The 22,447-nt window shown below is 51.9% G+C and overlaps 4 protein-coding genes across 4 annotated transcripts; all 4 read left to right on the top strand.

Annotated features, from left to right (window-relative positions):
- The first annotated feature begins 4,127 nt into the window (after positions 1-4,127).
- On the top strand, positions 4,128-4,367 carry LOC136372907 (keratin-associated protein 5-6-like). Its single transcript, XM_066337763.1, has one exon. The coding sequence runs from the start codon at positions 4,128-4,130 to the stop codon at positions 4,365-4,367; it is 240 nt and encodes a 79-aa protein (XP_066193860.1).
- A 3,637-nt stretch (positions 4,368-8,004) lies between these two features.
- On the top strand, positions 8,005-8,220 carry LOC136372921 (keratin-associated protein 4-8-like). Its single transcript, XM_066337777.1, has one exon. The coding sequence runs from the start codon at positions 8,005-8,007 to the stop codon at positions 8,218-8,220; it is 216 nt and encodes a 71-aa protein (XP_066193874.1).
- Positions 8,221-16,137: 7,917 nt separating this feature from the next.
- Positions 16,138-17,172, top strand: LOC136372911 (loricrin-like). The gene is made up of 2 exons (XM_066337765.1): positions 16,138-16,638; positions 16,927-17,172. Exons 1-2 carry the CDS (start codon positions 16,162-16,164, stop codon positions 17,170-17,172), a joined length of 723 nt encoding a protein of 240 aa, XP_066193862.1. The 5' UTR covers positions 16,138-16,161.
- A 3,206-nt stretch (positions 17,173-20,378) lies between these two features.
- Positions 20,379-20,774, top strand: LOC136372893 (loricrin-like). Its single transcript, XM_066337752.1, has one exon. The coding sequence runs from the start codon at positions 20,379-20,381 to the stop codon at positions 20,772-20,774; it is 396 nt and encodes a 131-aa protein (XP_066193849.1).
- The last annotated feature ends 1,673 nt before the right edge of the window (positions 20,775-22,447 follow it).

Below are 22,447 nucleotides of genomic sequence, written 5' to 3'. Positions count from 1 at the left end.
CCGGCACCATCTGTCCTTTGGCCAAGGTCCTGGCCATGTCCCTGTGGCGCAGCAGGACACTGGGGACACCAAGATCTGTTGGCACAGATCAGGTCATGCCTGGAGCAAGTGGAGCATTCCCGACCCTCTGGAATGAGTGGCCGGAGCAGAAGTGGCCGCCCCTGGATCCCTGGAATGTCCAAGGCCGGGTGGGACAGGAGCAGCCTGGGACACTGGGAGGTGTCTCATGGTGAGGGAAGGAACGGGATGAGCTTTAAAATCCTTTCCAGCCCAAAACATTCCTTGATCCCTCCTTGATCCCCTCCTGATCATTCGCCTCAGCTCAGATTTTATAAAAAATTGAAAGCTGAAGTAATTAAAGCTCGAAGGGCCAGGGCTGAGCGAGGCACAGCTGAAAGCACAGTGCTCCATAAATCAGAGAATCCCAAAAAAAATCCTGGCTTGCAAAGGATCCAGCAGGATCCAACTCCTGCCCCTCTAGAGACACCCCAAATTCCCACCCTGGGAGCTCTGTCCAAACACTCCCGGAGCTCTGGCACCCTGGGCAGTGCCCCACCACCCTCTGAGGGAGCAGAACTTTCCGGAAATGTCCAACCTAGACCTGGCTGTCCTCGGGAGGAGTTTGTGGGAAAAGCCGTGGGATGCGCAGGAGCTCATCCCTGCTCTGGGAAGGGATTTTCCAACAGGCACCAAGAGGAATTCGCTACTCACTGGGCAAGCAGGCAGCCTCTTCTTCCCACCACCATCTTCCAAAAATAAAAAGCCTAGAGAGGCCCTGAAATCCTGGGAGGGATTTTTGGCGGGGGGAGCAGAGCGTTTCCCCAGCGCGTTCCTGGACTGAAATCCCGGGAATGAAACCCGGGGTTGGCATCGGGCTTAAAAGGCTCATTCCTAAAATACCAAAGCCGTGAGTCAACAAAACCTTCCCTGCCCGGCTGGGACTTTCTTTGCTATTTAAATGCAGGACTCGGCTGGGAATTTCAGGTTTGGAGAAAATGCCCCGGGGGAGCTCTGCCTTGATTTGCTTCCTCCAACCTTCCCATCCGCATTAAAATCATCTTCCCTGCGTGTTTGGCTCTCCTGGAAACATGGCTTGGCTCTTCAGGAGGGTTTTTTGTTTTTTGTTTGTTTGTTGTAAATCAGGCAGGACACAGGGGCAGAAGGAATATCTCCTGTCAGAACGTTTTGTAAATGTTTCTTTTTTTGCCAAGGGAATCTCGTGAATGTTTTGGGAATCTCGTGAATATTCATTTTCTCTGAGTCACAGAGCCGTGGAATGGGTTGGGAAGTTAAAAACCATCTGGTTCCAACACTCCAGCCATGGACAGGGACAGCTCCAGCTGGACCAGAACATCCCCCAGCCTGGCCTTATCCTGGAAAAGCTGCAGGAAAAAATCCACAAAGGTCCTGGAGCTCAGAGCTGCAGGAAAAGATTCACAAAGGTCCTGGGGCTCAAACCCATGGAACCACTGTGGAGGTTTCCAAAAACATCACGGGATGGAGCGTGGCCTGTAAAAAGGATCTTTGTGCAGAGATAAATAGTTTTCTGTCATTTCTGACCCAAAAATGTGCAGGTTAAACGGCGTTGAACAGCAGGGAGAATGCTGAGAACAGTGGGATGGTTCAGCCTGGAGAGGAGATGGGTTTAGACAGGATTTTGGGAAGAAATCCTTCCCTGGGAGGGTGGGGAGGCCCTGGCACAGGGTATTCCATGAGTGTCCCATCCCTGGGAGCGTCCAAAGTCAGGCTGGATGGGGCTTGAAGAAATTTGGGATAGTGGAAGGTGTCCCTGCCCATCCCCAAGGTTGATCCTCGGGGTTTGTCCCAACCCAAACCATCCCCTATTTCTATGACTACAACCCTGGGCCGACAGGACAACAATAAAACCCGATAAAAATGCGATGAGTGGTTGATTCAGGGGAGATGTTTGAGGGTTTTGCACGAGGAGGAGGACGATGCTTCCCGCAGGCGGCTCTCGGTGATTATTGAGTGAGCAAAACGATGCTCCCCTGGGGACAATTCCAGGAGGGACATCCAAGAACGTCACAGGAGGTCGTGGTCACATCCTGGAAGGGCAGATCCGGTCCCAGTCACCCGGGATCACCTGCTCCCCACGTCAGCCCCACAGTCAGAGTCTCCTGGAGGTGATGGCAGCCTCTTTTTGCCCTGAATTGGTGCTGCCTCAGCATCCTGGAATTCCCGGATTTTCACCAAAGGTCCCTCTCATAACATGGAAACGCCATGGATATTTAATATGGAGTTGTCCCTGCTCTGCCTGTTCCTCACCACGAGTCTCCTCAGCCCCAGAAACCTTTGGGATGATCCCAGAAAATGTGGAGCCAACGCAGGGAAAAACCCTCACGTGGTCACTGCTGCTTTGAAAAATACTTCCTTGAGACTCAGCTTATCCATTCCATGGGTGGAAATGAAAAAAGAAAAACACTTAGTAATACAACAAAAAAAAAAATTAAAAGGGGATGTGAGGATCCAGCACCCTGAAGGGAGGCCCGAGAGCAAGGCTGGGAAATTTCAGCCCAAACTTTGACCACAGAGGCAAGGGATGGGAAAAACAAAGGATTCCAATTGACCAAAAAAGGATTCCCACTGACCAAAAAAAGGATTCTCGTTGACCAAAAAAAGGATTCCCATTGACCAAAAAAAGGATTTCCATTGGCCAAAAAAAAAGTATTCCTATTGACCAAAAAAAGGATTCCCATTGACCAAAAAAAGCATTCCCATTGACCAAAAAAAAAGTATTCCTATTGACCAAAAAAAGGATTCCCATTGACCAAAAAAAGCATTCCCATTGACCAAAAAAAGGATTCCTATTGATTAAAAAAAAGGATTCCCATTGACCAAAAAAAAAGTATTCCTATTGACCAAAAAAGCATTCCCATTGATCAAAAAAAGGATTCCCATTGACCAAAAAAAGGACTCCTACTGACCGAAAAAAGGATTCCCATTGATTAAAAAAGGGATTCCCATTGATTAAAAAATCTCCACCGGCCCCCAGAGATCCCGGCCGGGGGACAGAGGGGACACGTGAGCAATGACACCTCCAAGTTCCAGGCGTGGTTTGTCCCACTGCTTCCGCAGCTGATTCCCCCTCAGGCACATTGTTCATCGTCCCCCGTGTCCCAAGGTCATTCCTGGGGCAGGGATGGGGACACCTCAGAGCTCTAGGAACACTTCAGAGCTCCCTCCCTCCCCAGCTCCCATTAACGCAAATCCATTACAAAAATTTGCATCTGTTGTTCCCCCGGCCGGAGTAATTACGGGGCACAATTGAGGCGGTGAGCAAAACAGAAGGAGGCAGAGATTAAAAAAAAAAAAAAGGCACGTGAGGGGATACCCGGGGTGACCCACGGAGTTGGAATTGCCGAGGGATGCCTCATTTCCAGGGGAGGAGGCTCTGGAGCGTATAAAAGGCTCCTCCAGGCCCAGAGGTCTTCACTCGAGCACCTCGACTTCTCCTCTCCTCCCTCCACTGCTCAGCAGGGTGAGTTGGGACTTTGCTCCTTTGTCTTTACTTCGGGATTTTGTTTCTCTGTGGGTTTCTCCAGGGTTTTTTTTCTCTTTTTTTTGGGCTGTCTGTTTTGGGGGGACTGGACGCTGCAGAAGGTTTGGGATCGCAGATTGGGTTTTGGGGGACCAGAGATCAGTTTTTGAGGACCAGAGATCAGTTTTTGAGGACCAGAGATCGGTTTTTGAGGACCAAAGATTGGTTTTGGGGACCAGAGATCAGTTTTTGGGAACCAAGGATCAGTTTTTGAGGACCAGAGATTGGTTTTTGGGGAACAGAGATCAGTTTTTGAGGACCAGAGCTGAGTTTTGGGGAACAGAGATCAGTTTGAGGGACCAGGGATCAGTTTTGGGGACCAGGGATCAGTTCTGGGCTGCACCCCAGCAGATCCTCTCTGGCACAGCCAGCGCTGGACAGGGAATGCCAAGAGCACCTGTCCTGGGATCCAGGACACCGTGGACACACCCCTGGCCATTTTGGGATGTCTTTGGGGCTGAGAACGCTTCGAGCTGCCTCAACCTCTGCAAGACCCAAGCGAATTAAAACACAAACACCTCTCTCTCTCCCTCCCAGCTTCGCCTCCACCACCTCAACCACCACCAAGATGCCCAACGGGTGCTGCGGCGGCGGGAGCAGCTACAACGTGTGCTGCTACAGCAGCCCCAAGACCTGCTGCAAGAGGCCCATGTGCTGCAGCCCCATGCAGTGCTGCAGCCCCTGCTGCACGCCCTGCTGCATGCCCATGCAGTCCTGCTGCATGCCCATGTCCTGCTGCTACACCATCAGCAGCAACAACAACAGCTGCTGCGGCGGCAGCAACGGCGGCTGCTGCGGAGGAAACTGAGCCCTGCCTGGATAATTCCCGCTTGGATGTGGATGTGGATGTGGATGATGCCCCTGAACGCTCCTCCTTCCCTCCTCAGGGGCTGTAGGATTCCTTTTCTTGCCCCGTTTTCTTTCGCCTCATGCCGGTGACGCGCCCCAGAGCCGCGGCCCGGCGAGTTTTTCCTCTCGGTGTGTGGGATGTCTCTCCCTTTTCTTGCTTTGCTTCTGTCTGTCTGGAAAAAACAAAAAAACTCCAATAAAATCTGTAGTTTGTGACCCTGCAGCCTGCTGGTGCTGAGATGTTTGTTCCCTGCTGGATCCACAGCGCCTTTTTCGCCTTTTCCCGGGATTTGGGTTTTTTTTTTCCAGGTGTTGTTGGGATTCTCCCATCCCCGAGGTTTCCACAAAGGAAATCAGGGTGCCCCTGGTGAATTCATTACTTCAAACCAGAGTTTCTGGCACCTCTGGGAGCGATGTTTGCCCTCTTGGGATGAAACTACAGAGAAACAGGAAGAGAATAGGAGGGGAAAAAATGGTTTTATGGAGACCTCAGGGCACCTTCCAGGATCTCCAGGGAAGCTGAAGAGGGAATTTCCATCAGGAACTGCAGGGGCAGAACAAGGGGGAGTGGGGCCAGACTGACAGAGGGGAAATTGGGGTTGGACATTGGGAATGAATCATTCCCTGTGGGGGTGGTGAGGACCTGGCACAGGTTTTCCAGGGAATTTCTGGTTGTGCCATCCCTGGAAGTGCCCAAAGCCAGGTTGGACAGGGCTTGGAATCACCTGGGACGGTGGAAGGTGTCCCTGCCCACAGCAGAGGGTGGAAGAAGTGGATTTTTAAGGTCCCTTCCAACCCAAACCAGCGTCTGACTGTATGAAAATAACTCAGAAACTGGCAAAAAATGGGAACATTTTCCAAAAAACTCTGGCACGGACACATCTAGGAAAGCTCCGTGGATTCCAGTCAAAGATCTGCCTCAGGACCCACAGAGTGCAGCCAGGGTGGATCTCAGGGCATAGAGGTTCTGCCAAATTGAATTTCCAGATACTGAGATGGAATTGTAAAACAAACGCTGGGAAATGCTGGAGTTGTGAAAGAAATGCTGAGAAACATCTGCTGCCTTCAAGGGTGGATTTGGGTCATACCAGAACACAGAAATTCTGCCGTGCCGCCCTTTTGATGCATTTAACTCCCTTTCCTGACCCTGTTCCCACCCTGCTGCAGTCCCTTGTTTGCTTTATGGCCCACATCCCCCTCCCCAAAATTATTCTGGTGCCTTGGTTCCACCACTTGGTTCCACATAGGGTGGGAAATACCCACCTGGACCTGCCCTCCCACAGCTGCAGGGTTCACCTGGGATGGAAAATTCCCCTCAGGAGGCACCAGCAGAGCTCATTCCCTTTACTCCAGCCCCCATGAATTCCCGGTAAAATCCCCAAAATGGCTCTGTCCAGGTGAGTCTGTCCCTCCTGCCAGGAGAGGGAAATGCTTCTGGTGTTCTCCTGCCAAAGGGCTGCTCTGGGATTTCACTCCAGGAATTTTTCCTCGTGTCAGGAGGAGCCTGGGCAGGAGCATTTCCTGCAGGGGTGAAGCAGCTCTAAAATCTCCATCTGCTCCCTAAGGAAGGTCACCGTCCTCGGGGCTGGTCCCAGCTCACCTGGGCCGACCCCTTGTCCCCAGCAGCCCCGGGGTCCCTGAGGAACAGGGAACAGGCCGGGCAGGATCCTCCATCCTCTCATTAGGCAGCTCCCAGGATAATGGAGTCCTCCAGCTGAGAGCTGCTATTTCAGCCCTCGAAAAGGAATTCCTCCCGAAATTCCTCCCCAAATTCCTCCCCGCTGCTCCTGCCCAAGGCTCTGCCTCACCTTGACGTCCCTCCCTTCCTCTTTCTCTGTCTCCCTGCCCTCCCAGAAAAGTTTCACCTCAATAAAAGCTCCTGAGTTCCTGCCTCTCACTCAGCAGGAGTTTCTGCGCCAGGCCCTTCCCCTTCCACCTCAATTTTTTCACCTTTTGGTTCATTCTGGGCTCCCTCCCCTCACGACACCCTCAGAGGGTCCTGCACCACCTCCAAGCCCTTCCCTGCTCAGGATTCCAGGCCCCAGCTGGACTTCAAGGGAGGCTGCAGGAGGGGAAATGTCGATTTGGGGAGCAGCACACCCCAGTCCCATCCCTTGGGTTGTGCCCCTTGAGCAGGAAGACCTGCCCCTTTTTAATTGAAATATTAATGAAAACACGGCTAATGATAGGAATTAATAAATAAAAGCGAGAACTTCCCAAACCTGGAAGAGTCCAAGGGCAGGGATGGATGGAGCTCTGAGCAGCCTGGAAGTGCCCACGGTGGAACTGGATGATCCTTTAAGGCCCTTCCCAACCCAAACCATTCCAGGACGGATTTGCGCGGAGCCACGTGCGGGTGACTGAGCCCCAGACATCCCAAACACTCCTCACGTGCTCCTCCAGTGACCAGGAGCAAGAATTCCCATTTTCCTGACTTTTTTTTCCCCAAACCCCATTCCGACAAAACCCGCCGGGAGCGACGCCGGGGTTCGGTTCCTGCTCCCCCTCTGATTCAGCACCAGCTGCTGCTGAGTCAGTCCCGGAAAAATCTCTGTCCAGCAAATCCCAGGCCGCATTTTTTGGCTCCCTGGCAAGGTTGTGGGGAGGACAAATTCATCCAAATTCATGGGAAGCCTCTGATTATCTCCCAGGCTGAACCGTGACGAGGCAAAACGAGGGTGGTGACCTCCGGTAATGAGGCGAAACGCGAATTCCAGGTGACACGTGTGGCTAAAAAAATATGGCTTAGGAAGGGTAAACAGGGAAGCTGGAATGGTCCATGGCTGTCTCACTTCCAGGAGGGAGGATGGACGGGAGGATAAAAAGGCTCCGGGCCCAGCTCGCTTCATTCGCTCGTCTTCTCCTGCCTTCAGCCTCTCCTCGCTCTTCAGCAGGGTAAGTGAGGGCTCCCAACCCTTCCTTCTCCTCCCAAAAGGGAATTTTGGGTGTCCTACAGCAGATCCTGGGGCTGCTGGGGGTCTGGGACCTCGGGGTTTTACAGACTCTGCGTGAGAGTCCAGGGAATGAGCTGGAAACATTTGGGGAAGGTCTGGGAGAATCACCTCCCAAAAGGGAATTTTGGATTTCCTATAGGATATATCCTACATCCAAGTGATGCTGGGGGTTTGGGATGGGGCTGGGACCTCGGGGTTTTACAAACTCCGCATTAGAGTCCAGGGAATGAGCTGGAAATGTTCGGGGAGGGTCTGGGAGAACCACCTCCCAAATTTTGGATTTTGGATTTGGGGTTTGGGATGGGGCTGGGGCCTCGGGGTTTTACAAACTCTGCACAAGGAGCTCCGGGGATGAGCTGGAAACGTTCAAGGAGGATCTGGGGCTATCAACAGGCGAGGGGGACAGGAATATTCCAGAAAGGCCCAGAGCGAGGGCTCGGTGCCGGGTTTCTCCTCCCAAGACACCAGGAACGAGTCGTTGGGTGGGACAAAACCAGATTTGGGGCCACAATTCCCAAACCAGATTCCCCCCGGAGCTTCTCCTCCTTGAACCTGAATTAACCCCAACTTAACCCCCCAAAAAACTTGCTGCTCCCACTCACAGCCCCTCTCCTGCCCCTTCCCAGCTCTTCCCACCCCAAAATGCCCAACGGGTGTTGCGGATGCTGCGGCGGCAATAACTACACCGTGTCCTGCTACAGCAGCCCGCGGTGCTGCAAGACGCCCACCTGCTGCAGCCCCATGCAGTGCTGCAGCCCCTGCTGCATGCCCTGCTGCATGCCCATGCAGTCCTGCTGCTACACCATCAGCTGCAACAACAACAACGGCTGCTGCGGCGGCTGCGGCTGCGGGAACTGAGCCTGAGAATTCCCGGTTTATTCCCAGTTTGTTCCTGGTTTGTTCCCGGCTCGTTCCCAGCTCGGACACGGATGTGGACACGGATATCGCCCCAAACTCTCTTCCTGCTGAGTTTGGACGCTTCAAACTTCTCTTTTTTGCTGATTTTAGTCCCCCGGGCGCTCTGAAACCCAGCGAGTTTCTGGTGCCGCTTTTCCTTTTCCGCCTCTTGGTGTGTGGGATGTTCCAGCGCTGGCCTTTTCCGTTTTCTTTAATCCCCAATTAGCCGTGAGAGACAATAAAATGTGTAAGTTGTGATCCTGCAGACTCCTGGGTGATGTTTATTCATTTATCTTTATCCCTCGAGCAGTGGCTCCCGGTTTAGCGTTCGCCTAATTGATTAATGTAATTAATTTTGCATGTTTGTCATTCCACGATGACGGCGCTCCCGGTGAACTCACCTGAGGGGGGGAAATGGGATTGGAGGTGGAAAATGTCACCTCAGCAAGAGGAGCATGACTTTAATTCCATTTAATTCCATTTAATTCCATTTAATTAATTCAATTTAATTCCATTTCTCTTGCTGGTTTGAGATCCTGTAACCAAAACATCTCCGTGCTCCGACAGCCAGAGCTGAAGGTTTGGGCTTTGGTTTTTTGTTTTTCCAAAAGGGAATCTTTCCAGAGAATTTGCTGAGCTCTGGAGGAGATTTTAATCAATCTTAAATTGATTAAATAGACCAGGGACAGATCCCACCAGCCCAGGCTGATCAGGTTTGGGTCCAGCCAGAAGGATCCAGAAATGCTGAGTGTCCTCTCCTCTGGGTTCTGTTTTTATATTAAAATGTGGGAAATTTTAAAGAGACGGGATCAGGAATTCAACATCCACACTTGGGGATTTGTGAAATCCTCGGGGAGGGGGAGAGGCTCCAAAACTCCTCTAACGTGAAATATAAAAATAAAAATAGAAATTAAAAAAATAAAAGTAAAAATAAAAGTAAAAATAAAAGTAAAAGTAAAAATAAAAATAATAAAAATAAAATAAATAATAAAAAATAAAATAAAATTAGAAATAAAAAATCCAAACCCAGCATAAACCTGGGACTCTGTCAAGGAGTTCTAAACCCAAAATCCTGCTCGGTCCTGACAGATCCAGAGGTCTTTTTCATCTTTCCACTTTTTCATCTTCCTGCCAGGCAACTCCCCTTCTCCTGTGGCTGTAATAAATCACAGCAGAGCCCCACCACACCCCCGAATTCTGCGGATGCTTTTCCCGGTGATTCAAACCCGAATTCCAGCGGGCAGAGCTCCGAGCATCTCCGCATGGGAACGCCTCTGGAACCCCAGCGGAGGTTCTGGGACAGGAATTTTCCTGGTGCTTAAAAAAAAAAAATCGTCTGGGCCACAGAAATGCAAAAAAACCTTTTCCACAGAAGTGTGAATGAAAAGACAAACCCCAGGAAGGAGGACGCAGGGCTTGGCAGAGCCCGGGATTGTTCCTGCCTGAGCTCATCGCTCCTCTGCCATCCCCATTCCCAACTTTCCACACATAAAAGGCTTCTCCTCACCACTTGGGAGGGATTTAATCCACTTAAATCAAGGAATGAATATCCAAACCTGCCATCCCCGGCCTCCCCTGTCCACCCCCAATCATTGGAATCCCGGATTCCTGATTCCCAGTCACCCACAGGAGCAACTCCTGCTGCTCCTGGGGGTCCTGGGACCGCCCTGGATACCCTCCTCTTCCTCTGGAAGGGCTCCTGGAGCTCTGGAAGGGTTCCTGGAGCTCTGGAGGGGCTCCTGAGGCTCTGAAAGGGTTCCTGGGGCTCCAGAAGGGTTCCCAGGCTCTGGAAGGGTTCCTAGGACTCTGGAAACACTCCCAGGGCTCTGGAAGGACTCCCGGGGTTCTGGAAGGGCTCCTGGAGCTCTGGAGGGGCTCCTGAGGCTCTGGAAGGATTCCTGGGGCTCCGGAAGGGTTCCCAGGCTCTGGAAGGACTCCTGGGGTTCTGGAAGGTTTCCCGGGGCTCTGGAAGGACTCCCGGGCTCTGGAAACACTCCTCGGACTCCAGAAGGGTTCCCAGGCTCTGGAACAGTTCCTGGGGCTCCGGAAGGGTTCCCAGGCTCTGGAAGGGTTCCTAGGACTCTGGAAACACTCCCAGGGCTCTGGAAGGGCTCCCAAGACTCCAGAAGGGTTTCAGGGCTCTGGAAGGGTTCCCAGGCTCTGGAAGTGTTCCCGGGTCTCTCCGGGATTCTCCCACCGCCGCGGATCCTCCTTTGGGGCGGATCACTCAGCGCCGCGGCATCCCAGGTATCGGCATCCCTGGATCCCACCGGAGCATGACCAGGACTAATGAGATAATGGCCACTAAAGGCCACTAATTAATGGTCACTGTGCAGCGCCGGGGCAGCCGGGTGCTAATTGCGGCTGATTAATCCCGGCGGAGAGTGCCAGAAACAAATCACACACACACAGGGCAGCGGCCTCAGCGCTCAGCTGCTCATTCCCAGGACGTGCCTCACTCCCTGGAGAGCCCGGCCACGGATAAAAGCCTCCAGCTCCCGCCTCTGTCCTCTCAGGACTCCGATTCCCTGCCCGGCCCGTCCGTTTTCTGCTCGTGGGGTGAGTTGGGTTCTCTCAGGTTCCTCAGGGATTTTTTTTTCCTCTCGGAAACAGCCAAAAAAAAGGAAAAAAAAAAAAAAGGTGTCGGTGGTTTTGTTTTTCTTTTTTTTTTTCCCAGGCTGTTGATGCCCGAGGGCTTGGTCACCCTCCAAAGGGTTTGTGAGTCACGGGAGAAGCAGCTCCCGAGGGAATTTGGGGGGCTCAGCCTGGGGAAAAGGGGGCTCAGGGGGAATTTTGGGGTTCTGCACAATTCCCCTGACAGGAGGGGAAAGCCAGGAAGGGTTGGGATTTCTCCCGAAAAAGGGACAGGAGGAGAGAAGCTGGGCCAGGGCGGAATCAGGGCAGAATCAGGCGGAATTTCCTCATGGAAAGGCTGGAATCAGGAGGAATTTCTCCATGGAAAGGATGGAATCAGGAGGAATTTCCCCATGGAAAGGATGGAATTAAGAGGAGTTTCCTCATGGAAAGGGTGGAATCAGGAGGAATTTCCCCATGGAAAGGGTGGAATCAGGAGGAATTTCCTCATGGAAAGGATGGAATCAGGAGGAATTTCCCCATGGAAAGGGAGGTCAGGGCCTGGCAGGGGCTGCCCGGGGAGGTTTGGAATCCCCATCCCTGGAGGTGTCCAGGGAATTCCTGGAGGTGTCCCTCGGTGCTCTGGGCTGATCCATCCCCAATTTGGCCTGACTGATCCCAGAATCCTTTCCCACCCTCAGGAACTCCCCGTTTCTTCCATCTGCCCCCTCAGGATGACCCAGCAGAAAGGCGACAGCCACCAGGGGCTGTCCCCAGGCTGCGACCACAAGGGCTGGACATGGCCCGGCCCCTCCTCGGGACAATGTCGCGACATTCCCGAGCCGTGCCAGCAGCCGGGCAGCCTCAGCCACGACACCGAGGGCTCCTGCCAGAGCCCGGCCCCGCAGAGCTGCAAACCCCGGCGGCGGGTGGAGGTGAGCCCGGTGCCCCCCGTGTGCCCCCCGCCCGTCAAAATCCACCGCCGGCCGCTGGAGCAGCACCGCCCGCGCCCGCCCTGCCCGGAGCCGGATTCCCAAGGGAAAAAACCCCGACGGAGAGTGGAGCAAATCCCAGAGAACGACGAGGAGCCTCCGGTGGTCCTGCAGCCCCGGCCGCTGCAGCATCGCTGTGCCCGGGCTGTGCCCTGCTGTCCCCGACCTGTCCCCTGCTGTCCCAGACCTGTCCCCAGCTGTCCCAGACCTGTCCCCTGCTGTCCCCGGCCAGCCCAGCCCGGCCACCAGCAGCACAAACAGGTCACTCTGGTGCCGCTGTGTGTGAAGAATTGAGATCGGGGACCCCAAAAGATGCTCCCGGTCTCTGCCCTGCTGCTCTTTGCACGTCAGGTTTGGGGTCTTCCGTCCCCCTGCTTGGCCCCGGCCCCGGCACTTTAAGGGTTAATTAAAATTTAAATTAATTTTAATTTTAATTTTTTAGTTTATTTTAATTTTTATTTATTTATTTTTATTTTAATTTATTTTAACTTTAAATTTAACTGTAATTTAATTTTAATTTAATTGTATTTTAATTTAAATTTAAATGCATTTTCATTTACATTTAATTGTATTTTCATTTACATTTACTTTCATTTAATTTAAAATTAATTTAATTTATATTAATTTAATATTAATTTTCAATTTAATTTTTATTTTATTTTTTTATCTTTTTATTTTTACTTTTATTTTTTATTTTTATTAAACACTTTCAAATCCCGGAGTTCTCCCCCTGCCTGGTTTGGGGTTTCCCCCGCGGAGCATCACCGGGTGTTTCCCCCATTCCCAAGGGGGAAATGGAAGAACCGCGGATTTCCCGGGCTGTGATTTCGAGCTTTTCTAAAAGCAGCTCCAGGAATTGCAGGAAAATAAAAAAAAGAACCACTGTGATGGAGCAGGAGCCCCACGGACTCCTGCTGCTTTATCTCCTCCCCGCGCATTCAAGAATAAAATTAAAAATTATTCAGCAAACCCTCGGCTCCTCTCCTTCTTGCCCCACCACGAGCATCACCGACATCACAACCAGGAGGCGTTTAATGACAATTAAAACGGGGAAAATCAGATATTTAAATCGGAATCGGGGTTCACACGGGAGGGTTTCTGCCGTGGAAAATCCTCCCCGCCGTGATTTACCCACGCGGGGGCAGATTCGGGTTCCGTGGCCGCGGCAGAAGCAGGAGCCTTCATCCCCGGGCTGGGAGCATTATCCTCATTTAAATATTAATGAGGTTAATGAGCGGGAGGTGTGGCTGTGCATGCCGGAGATGCCTCTCAGCTCCTGCGGGGTCACCGGCTCCTTCTCCTCGCTTTTGTGCCAGAAAAGCCTCCCACAAAAATAAAATTAAAAAAATAAAATAAAATAAAATAAAATAAAATAAAATAAAATAAAATAAAATAAAATAAAATAAAATAAAATAAAATAAAACAAACAAAAAAATTAAATTAATTTTTTGGGAAAAAAAAAATTTAAATACTTTGATTTCTTTCTGTGAGGCGTGTCCTCGCAGGAACCGCCACGGAGAACTGGGAAGGGAGGGAAAAAAAGGGAAATTCGTCCTCGTTTTCTTCACCACAACAATTTGTTTTTCCCGTGTCTAATCCGAGCCAAATAAAAAAGGACTTAGCTGTGAAATTTTCCTTAGGAAAGGTATTGGGTCCTATTTATTAGGGATTTTTACCCCAGCCTTGTCCCAGTTCCTGGCAGAGTGACTCAGAGCCCTCAGAGCACACACCAGCTCAGCCCTCAGAGCTCTGGTTTGGTCCAGGTTATCCTCCAGGCTGCTTTTCACCATCCCTGCATCCCTGTACCCATCCCTGTGTCCCATCCCACTTATCCCATCCCAGTTCCCCATCCCAGTTCCCCATTCCAGTTATCCCATCCCAATTATCCCATCCCAGTTATCCCATCTCAGTTCCCCATTCCAGTTATCCCATCCCAGTTATCCCATCCCAGTTATCCCATCCCAGTCCCTTCAGCAATTCCAGTCCCTCACCCCAGTTCAGTTCCACCTGAGGATTTTCCAAGCCCATCCCGTTATCCAGAGTTTTTATGAAGGTTTAAACAGCACCAGAATCAGCCCCTTTTTAACCCCTCGTGGTCCCTCCACCCAACCCAAAGCTCCTCCAGTTTAACCCCAAAAACCTCACAGGGGTTGGGGCAGCGCCATCATCACACTCAGCACCAGGGAATTGGGTTTGGCTTGGGAGGGAGCCCAAAAATCCATCTGGGATGAGGTGAGGGGGAAATCTGGAATGCAGAAATCATGGAATGGTTTGGGTTGTGACCCCAAAAATCTGTCTTGGGGTTGAGGTGAGGGGCAAGTCTGGAATGGAGAAATTATGGAATGGTTTGGGTTGTGACCCCAAAAATCCATCTTAGATGAGATGAGGGGCAACTCTGGAATGGAGAAATCATGGAATTGGGTTTGGGTTGGGAGGGACCCAAAAAAAAAAAGACATCTTGGGGATGAGGTGAGGAGCAAGTCTGGAGTGCAGAAATCATGGAATGGTTTGTGTTGGGACCCCAAAAATCCATCTTGGATGAGATGAGGGGCAAATCTGGAGTGCAGAAACCACAGAATGGTTTGGGTTGGGACCCCAAAAGTCCATCTTGGGATCGAGGATGAGGGGCAAGTCTGGAGTGCAGAAATCATGGAATGGTTTGTGATGGAAAGGACCTGAGGGATCACCTCACTCCAGCTCCCCCAGGCAGGGACACCTTCCTCCATCCCAGGCCTGGATATTTCCAGGAATGAGGCGGCCAGAATTCCCTGGAAAAACCACATCACTCAGGCCCTCCCCGCCCTCTCTTCCTCATGCCCAGAGCCAACCTCCCTTCATCACCCAAACTGACAAATCTGCTCTTGGTGACTCTGAGCTGGCCCTTCCCCGTCACCTGCTCGTGTTTCACCTGGAAACGCTCCTCACGGGCGGCAGGACAGGAGGGTCAGAGCCCTCCTGACTCACAGGCCACCCGTCGGTGTCCTGCTCCTCTGAGCGGGGTGAATAAGTCCTTTATTACCTGTCTGACAGCTCCAAAGTGTGTCCTGAGCCGTGTCAGGCTTTTATGTGCCCCGCTGGGGACCGATGGTATAATTAAAATTAAAAGATGCTTATCAGAAATCCGTGAGTCAAAGCAGAACATGCCAGGCGCCGGGAACGGCCTCCGAACGAAGGAGATGTTTTGGCAATAAATAATTTAATCCTCGTTCCTGCCACGTGTTTCACGGCCAGGGGAAACACTCGGAGCTCTATAAAAGCCCCGGGCCCCTTGGCCTGTCACATTCTGCTCCCCTGGGCTGCTCCTGCCGTCGCTGGAGAACAGGTGAGGCTCGGCCAGGTCCCTTCTTGGGTGAGAGTCTGGATTTTGGGACCTTCAGACCACAGGAGAATCTCTTGAGGTGACCCTGGGGTGGGATTTACACCTGTGGTGGTGCCTTGGAGTTGGTTTTGTCATTAGAGGGGATGAAATGGAAAGGAGAGGTCAGAAAGAGGGTTTGGGTGAGATTTGGGTGCAATCTGGGCAGCCACAGGAATTTCCTCTGGGTGCGGCGTGAGAATTTCAGAACCCTGGGCACTGGGAATTTCAGATTTTCTCTGCTGACGGGTGCCGACTCCCACAAAAAACACAAAAAGTTTGACCTGAGGCCTTGGGAAAGGCCTCCAAAATACCACTGGGATAGTGGCTGGGTGTAGCCCTGGCTCTGTGCCTGAGGTGTTCTGGTTTTCTAAAGTTCTTTTTCCCAGAGAATTTTCTGTAAACTAGAAAAGCGTTTTTATAACTATTTTATAACTTTTATAACCATGCTGTTCGTGCCTGTTCCTGGGAGGGATTTCTTCTTGATGTCCCTCTGCTCTGACCAATGTGATCAAAGAGGTTTTCGCCAATTAAATTGGTGAATTGCCTTTGTTTTCACCAATCAAATTGGTGAACCGCCTTTGTTTTCACCAATTAAATTGGTCTGTGTAGAATAATACAAAAAAAAAAAAAAAGAAACACATCCCAAAAATGGAGGAGTCATTTTCAGCCTTCTGAAGCTCAGGGTCTGTGTCGTTGTAATGTAAAACAGGATCAGGTGTGTGGCTGGAACAGAATCATGTAATACTCAGAAATGTGTAAAAACTCAGGATAAAAAACAGGATCAGGAGTGTGGCTTGAGTAGAATCATGTAATACTTAGAAATGTGTAAAAACTCACTCAGAAATGTGTAAAAACTCAGGATAAATCCCAGAATTTCATGGGAAATCAAACGGAATCCGAGGAGACACTGACACTAACCCACCCCTTTCTCCAGATTTTGGGGTGGGGTTATTTTTTCCCCCCTTTAACAGCCCCGACATGATTTACTCCTCGGGAAGAGAATCCTACTTCAACCTCAACTCCACGTGGTACGACCCTTCGGGCTCGTGGCTGGACACCCGGAGAACCCCTTTCCGCTACGGCTACACCAACTGCTGCTCCTCGGGCTGCTCCGAGGGCGCCCAGGGAATGTGTGGCCACAATTACCGGCACTACGGCTACCGACAGCCGCGCTGCTCCGAGCGCTGCCACGGCCACGCCGCCTCCTCTTCCTCCTGCCACGGCGCCGGGTGTGGCGTCAGGAGACCCTCGTATGGCTACGGGACATCGGGGGGCTGTCAGGGTTACGGGGGGTCCGTGTGCGCTGAGAGGTGTCATGGAGGGGGGTCTGGGTGTGTCAGGAGACCCTCGTACAGCTACGGGACATCGGGGGGATGTCAGGGTTACGGGGGGTCCGTGTGCGCCGAGAGGTGTCACGGGTCCGGAGTTCAGGGTGGGGAGTCGTGTTGTGGGAGGGTTGTGCAGAGTGTGCCAGTGCAGAGCTGTCCCTGTCCCCAAGCGGTGCAGAGCTGTCCCCAGGTGGTGCAGAGCATCCCGGTGCAGAGCTGTCCCCAACCGGTGAAGGGCTGTCCCCAACAAGTTAAGTGCTGTCCCCAACCAGTAAAGAGTTGTCCCCAACCAGTAAAGAGTTGTCCCCAACCAGTGAAGAGCTGTCCCCAACAAGTGAAGAGCTGTCCTCAACCAGTGAAGACCTGTCCCCAGCAAGTGAAGTGCTGTCCCCAAGAGGCGAAGTGCTGTCCCCAGCCAGTGAAGAGCATCCCAGTGCAGGTCTGTCCCCAACCAGTGCAGGTCTGTCCCCAACCAGTGCAGACCATCCCAGTGCAGACCTGTCCCTGTCCCCAACCAGTGCAGGTGTGTCCCCAGCCAGTGCAGGTGTGTCCCCGTCCCTGTCCCCCTCCCGTCCAGCAGAGCTGCGTGCCCCTGACCAAGGCCATCCCTCGCCCTCAGCAGCAGCAGATCTGCCAAGTGCCAGCTCGGAAAATCAAATAAAGGCCATGAGGAGTGAAGGGGACACAAAGGAAATTTGTCCCCTCTGGCCGCGCCTTGTCCCTGCCCCGCGTTGTCACCAATCTCTGCTCTGTCCCCACGCTTGTAACGCGCTCCCAAGTTGTGACCCACCGACGCCGTGGAATTTAAAATGTTTTTCACTTCATTTCACGGCAGATGTGGAGGCAATAAAAAAATTTCTCCGCTTGCACCCGTGGTTTTGTTTGTTTGATTTTTGGTCGGATTTGTTTTGGGTTTTGGGTGTTATTTTGTTCTGGGTTTGTGGGGGGTTTTTTTTGGGGGGGTGGTTTTTTGTTGTTGTTTTTTGGGGGAGTTGGTTTGGTTTTTTGGGTTTTTTGAGGGTTTTCTCCTTTTTCATCCGTCTGAGCAGCTTCTGGTCCTCCTGTTGGCCAAATCCGGGTGTGCAGCGGCCTCACAAGGAGGCTCCGGGTTGGTTCCACCTGGTGGCTCCTCATCCTCACTCCAGGCAGTTTCCTGGCTGGTGAAATAACAGTTTTCATCGCGGGTTTTTTGGGGGGTTTTGTGGCTTTTTTGGTTGTTTGGGCTTTTTTTTGGTGTGGTGTTTTTGTTTGGGGTTTTTTTCTTTTCTTTTCTTTTCTTTTCTTTTTTTTTCTTTTTTCTTTTTTTTGTACTTTTTGTAGTTGGTTTTTTGTTTTTTTGGTTTTTTGTTTGGGTGGGGTTTTTTGGGTTTTGTTTTTTGTCTTGGTTTTTTGTTGTTGTTGTTGTTTTGGTTTTTTGTGGTTTTTTGTGGTAATAAATGTCAATAAAGATGTGTAAGAGAAAAAAAAAATCCCCGTTTTGTCAGAGAGGGGAAAAGCAGAGGGTTTGCTCAGGACCACGAGGTAACGGGTGCAGCTGGGGTTTGCACCACAAAACCTAAAAAAAAAAAAAAAAAGCCCTGGGAAAAAAGCAGGGAGAGGATTCGGGAACGGCTCTGACAGGGTGGAAAAGGCCCCAAATTCCTGTTAGGGTCTGGTGGGGTTGGGAGAGGAATCCCTCCAGGAGGAATTTTGGGGATGTGGAGGTGCTGTGAGTCCCAGTGCAGCATCCTCGGGGGGCTCCTGGCACCTCACCTGAGCCAGGTGAGACCCCTCCAGCCCCTCCTGGCTCGGGATGTGACTCACAGGACACTTCCCGGGGTCACTGCTGGGGGTTTCTCCTGCAGGATAAAGAAAAGAAGCAAAATAAAGGGTGGAGGGCTTTTTTTGGGCTGGGCGCCTGAGAGCTGCTGGCATCTCCCAAATCCTCCTCTGCCAGCCCCTGCAAAGGCAATTCCTTCATAAAACCAACTAATTACCCCCCCAAAAAACCCCATTCCCCACATCAGTGGGTCCAGGGATGCCCCTCCGAGGAGCAGGAGGTTTGTAGGGGATGTGGGGACTCGCTGTGGGGTCAGCACAGCCCCGTCCCCTCCGTGGGCTCAGGTGCCCTGGGCCCCGCTCAGGTGTTTGTCTCCATCGCCGACACGAACGATGGAACAGGTTTGTCCCCATCAGAGGAATCAGGGCTGTAATTAATCGTGAATAATGAGTTTCACAAGGATTTCCAATCTCCCGATGTTTGTGAAATGTTCCCGAGTTGGGATTTCTTCATCTATCAATCCCGGTGATTCAGCTCCGGAGCCTCCCGGATTCTGAGTTTTGTTTTAATTCATTTCAGGCTGTTTTTAATATCACGGTGGCCTCTGAAGTCCTGCAGGAGGTCAGGCCCAGAGCTCCAGAAAGACACTTTTGTCCCCAAAGCAGAGCGTTAAGGACGCAGATCCCGATGTTCTGTTCCGCTCCCACCGGGATGTTTTCTGCGTCCTGGGGCTTAAAATTCCTTCAGTTTGGGTAAAAGCCTTTGGGTAACGAAAGGACTGGCTGGAACAATTCCAACGCTGCTTTTAGTGCTTCTCTGCTAGCTTTATTCAGGATTTTTGGTGGTTCTTTGGCACTACGGCCTGTCCAAATATGTTCATTTTTACCACCCACCACTGCGGCCTTTTGCGTTCCCTTTTATTTCTGGGTTCCCCACAATCCCACCTTCTCACACCTGTCCCGCCTCGGGTCGGGTTTTTGGGGCACAAAGAACAGGAAAACGTCACCATCAGAGGTGACAAAAACCATCCCAAAGGTGACCTGGGGCCAGGCGTGGTGGGCAATTAACATTTTTGATGGACTAACGAGAGAGCGATGTGGAGGATATCGATCTGCTCCGTGAGTCAAAGCAGCAGCAGCACAAAAACTCCCAATTAGCCGGGTGCTCGGGGTGCTGAGCAATCAGGTCCCTCCAGTGGGGCCCCAGCAGGTTTCCGGAGGAGAAGCTCGAGCTGGGCTATAAAAGCCCCAGCTCCTCGTTTCTCCTCAGCGTCTCCGCTCCTCGGCCTCTCCTCTCGAGCTCCTTCCGACCCAGGTGAGTCCAAATCCATCAGATTTTTGGGGATTTTTGATGTTTTCCAGCTTCTCCCCCAGCCCTGAGCGCCCCAGGCCTTTCTTTTCCCCGTTCTGTCTCCCTCTCAGTCCTTCTGCCAAAAAGGGAAAAAGGTGAAAAAATTCCTGGCTCGGGTGGGTGAGGGCTCTGCGTGTCTGGAGTCCGTCCAGCTCCTCTCTTTTAACTTCTCTCTGATGTGCAAAGAGAAAAAGCTCAAAGAGGCACCGGGGCAGGTGGTGACTCTTCTCCTGCTCCAGAGCTCGGCTCGGGATCGTGGAACCGCGGGATCGTGGAGAGGGTTGGCTGAGAAGGGGCCTCAAAATCATCTCTCTGGTTTTAGGGACACATCTTCAACCCCATCCCAGGGTTCTCCAAGTCTCCAAACCCATCCCAGGGTTCTCCAAGTCCTCAACCCCATCCCAGGGTTCTTCAAGTCCCCAGCCCCATCCCAGGGTTCTCCAAACCCATCCCAGGGTTCTCCAAGTCCCCAACCCCATTCCAGTGTTCTCCAAGTCCCCAACCCCATTCCAGGGTTCTCTGAGTCCCCAATCTCATCCCAGCATTCTCCAAGTCCCAAACCCCATCCTGGGGTTCTCCAAGTCTTCAACCCCATCCTAAGGTTCTCCAGGTCCCCACCACCCCATCCCAGGGTTCTCCAAGTCTCCAACCCCATCCCAGCGTTCTCCAAGTCCCACCCAACACCACCTCGGACACTTCCCATGTCCCTGGTCGTCACCTTCACTCACGGATGAGTTTTTCCCGGCAGGTCTCCAACCATGTGCTCCCGCCAGGACAGGGACCAGTGCCACCAGCAGGAACGGTCCTCCTGCCACGGCGGTGGTGGCTCCGGGTGCCACGGGAGCAGCTCCGGGTGCCACGGGAGCGGCGGCGGGTCCGGCTGCCACAGGAGCAGCGGATCCAGTTGTCACGGGAGCGGCGGCGGATCTGGATGTCGCGGAAACGCTGGATCCAGCTGCCAGGGAAGCTCCGGATCCGGCTGCCACAGGAGCACTGGATCCAGCTGCCAGGGCAGCAGTGGTGGATCCAGCTGCTGTGGGAACAGCGGATCCGGCTGCCATGGGAACACCGGATCCAGCTGCAGCGGCGGATCCTGCCATGGGAAGCCCCAGGAGTGCCAGCAGCAAATCTACCAAGTGTCAAAGAGGAATTGATGCCACCATCATCCTTCAGGAATGATCCCGCGCCGTGCTTTGCGTGTCCCCAGAAACCTCCCAGGGAATTGTGTCCTTCCTTCCTTCCTTCCTTCCCCTGCCCTGGGACCTGCCCCGAGCTTCTCTGCGGCTGCTGAAATAAACTCTGCTGGTGCCTGGATCAGTCTGTGACTCCGTTTGAGCCGCCACAATCCATATTTTGGGGGAGGTTTTGAGCCAAAGAGTTCTGTAGGCAAAGAAACACCCTTATTTTTATTTTTTGGTGGGGTTTTCTGTTTGTTTTGGGGGTTTGTTTTAGATTTTTGGGGCGTTTTTTGGGTGTTTTGGGGGGTTTTTTGGTTGGTTGGTTGGTTTTGGGGGGTTTTGGAGAAGTTGGGGGTTTTTTTTGTTGTTTTTTGTTTTGTTTTGGTTGGGGTTTTTGTTTTGTTTGGGGGGATTTTTTGGTTTGTTTTGGTTGGGTTTTTTGTTTTTTGTTTTTTTGGCTTGCTTTTTGGGTTTTTTTTGGTTGGTTGGTTGGTTGGTTGGTTTTTCTGTTTTGCTTTTTGGGGTTTTTTGTTGTTGTTGTTTTTTGGTTTGTTTTGATTGGGGGGATTTTTTTGTTTGTTTTTGGGGTTTTTTTTTTAGTTTAGTTTTTTCACCATTTGACCCCAAAAACGCCACCCCCTTTGGGCGAGGCTCCTCCACGTGCTGACGGTGACAAACTCCCGGCCAAACCTTTCTAGAAACGCCGTGCCCAGCCCTGCCCTGCCAAAGCTCTGAGCCGTGCCAGGGGCGTTGCTCCTTCCTTACACAACCAGCTGCTGAATTTTCTTCTCAAGCTTGTAATTAAAACCGAATTGGGTAATTTATTGCCCCGGTATTGCCATTCATGAAATGGATCCTTCCCGTGATAAGATTGTTCTCGAGTGCGTCAGGAGGATCAGAAATTTCTGGCGTTGCTGAAAGGGGCGCAGGCAGCGGCTCACTCCCTGTTTTTGGGAGCAGGGACAGCTCGGGAAATATCCTTGTGCCAGCCCTGGGGTTTTGCCCCACCCCAAAACCCGTTTTCAGGCCACATCCAGGTGGCCAAAGGTAGAGGTTCCCGTTGTTAACAAACTCAGAGTAATTAAAACTCGAGGAGATGTCAAGAGCCAAAAATTCCTCCAAGTCTTTTTCTTTTTTTTTTTTTTTCTCCCAGAGGTCATTGACCGCGTTTCAGAACAAAACCCCAATTAAGAGCATTAATAAAACCAGGCACGGTTTGTCCTGTCCCAGGCCGGGGCAGAAGTTTAGAGGCACAAAAGAAGCCTCAGGTTGCTCACCTGGTTCCTTCACCTGTCCCTGCGCTCCCACCTTTCCCAAAAACCCCTCCGTGGATTGGTTTTGGGTGGTGGGAACCACTCGGCCTCCATCTCCCTCTGCTCCCCAAACAACCTCCACACGACGACAAAAGGCAAGGAGGGAAATATTTCCCACCCCAGCGTTTTCCAAACCTTTTCACCGTGACCAAAAAACCCCGCAGCAGTTCCCAGGTGGGGGAAAAAAAAATAAAAATCCGTGTTTTGGCCTCAATCCGAATTCCTGTTCCATGACTGAAATGTCTTTCCCCGAGCAGCGACGGGAAAGGGCCAAAGCAGCTCCGCGGTGGTGAAGAATTCCCCTGCCCACGCAGCAGAAGGGAGGAGCAGGGAGTA

This window comes from Sylvia atricapilla, chromosome 30 (genome assembly GCF_009819655.1).
Source record: "Sylvia atricapilla isolate bSylAtr1 chromosome 30, bSylAtr1.pri, whole genome shotgun sequence".
NCBI lineage: Eukaryota > Metazoa > Chordata > Aves > Passeriformes > Sylviidae > Sylvia > Sylvia atricapilla.
This window is presented reverse-complemented; position numbering and strand designations above follow the sequence as displayed.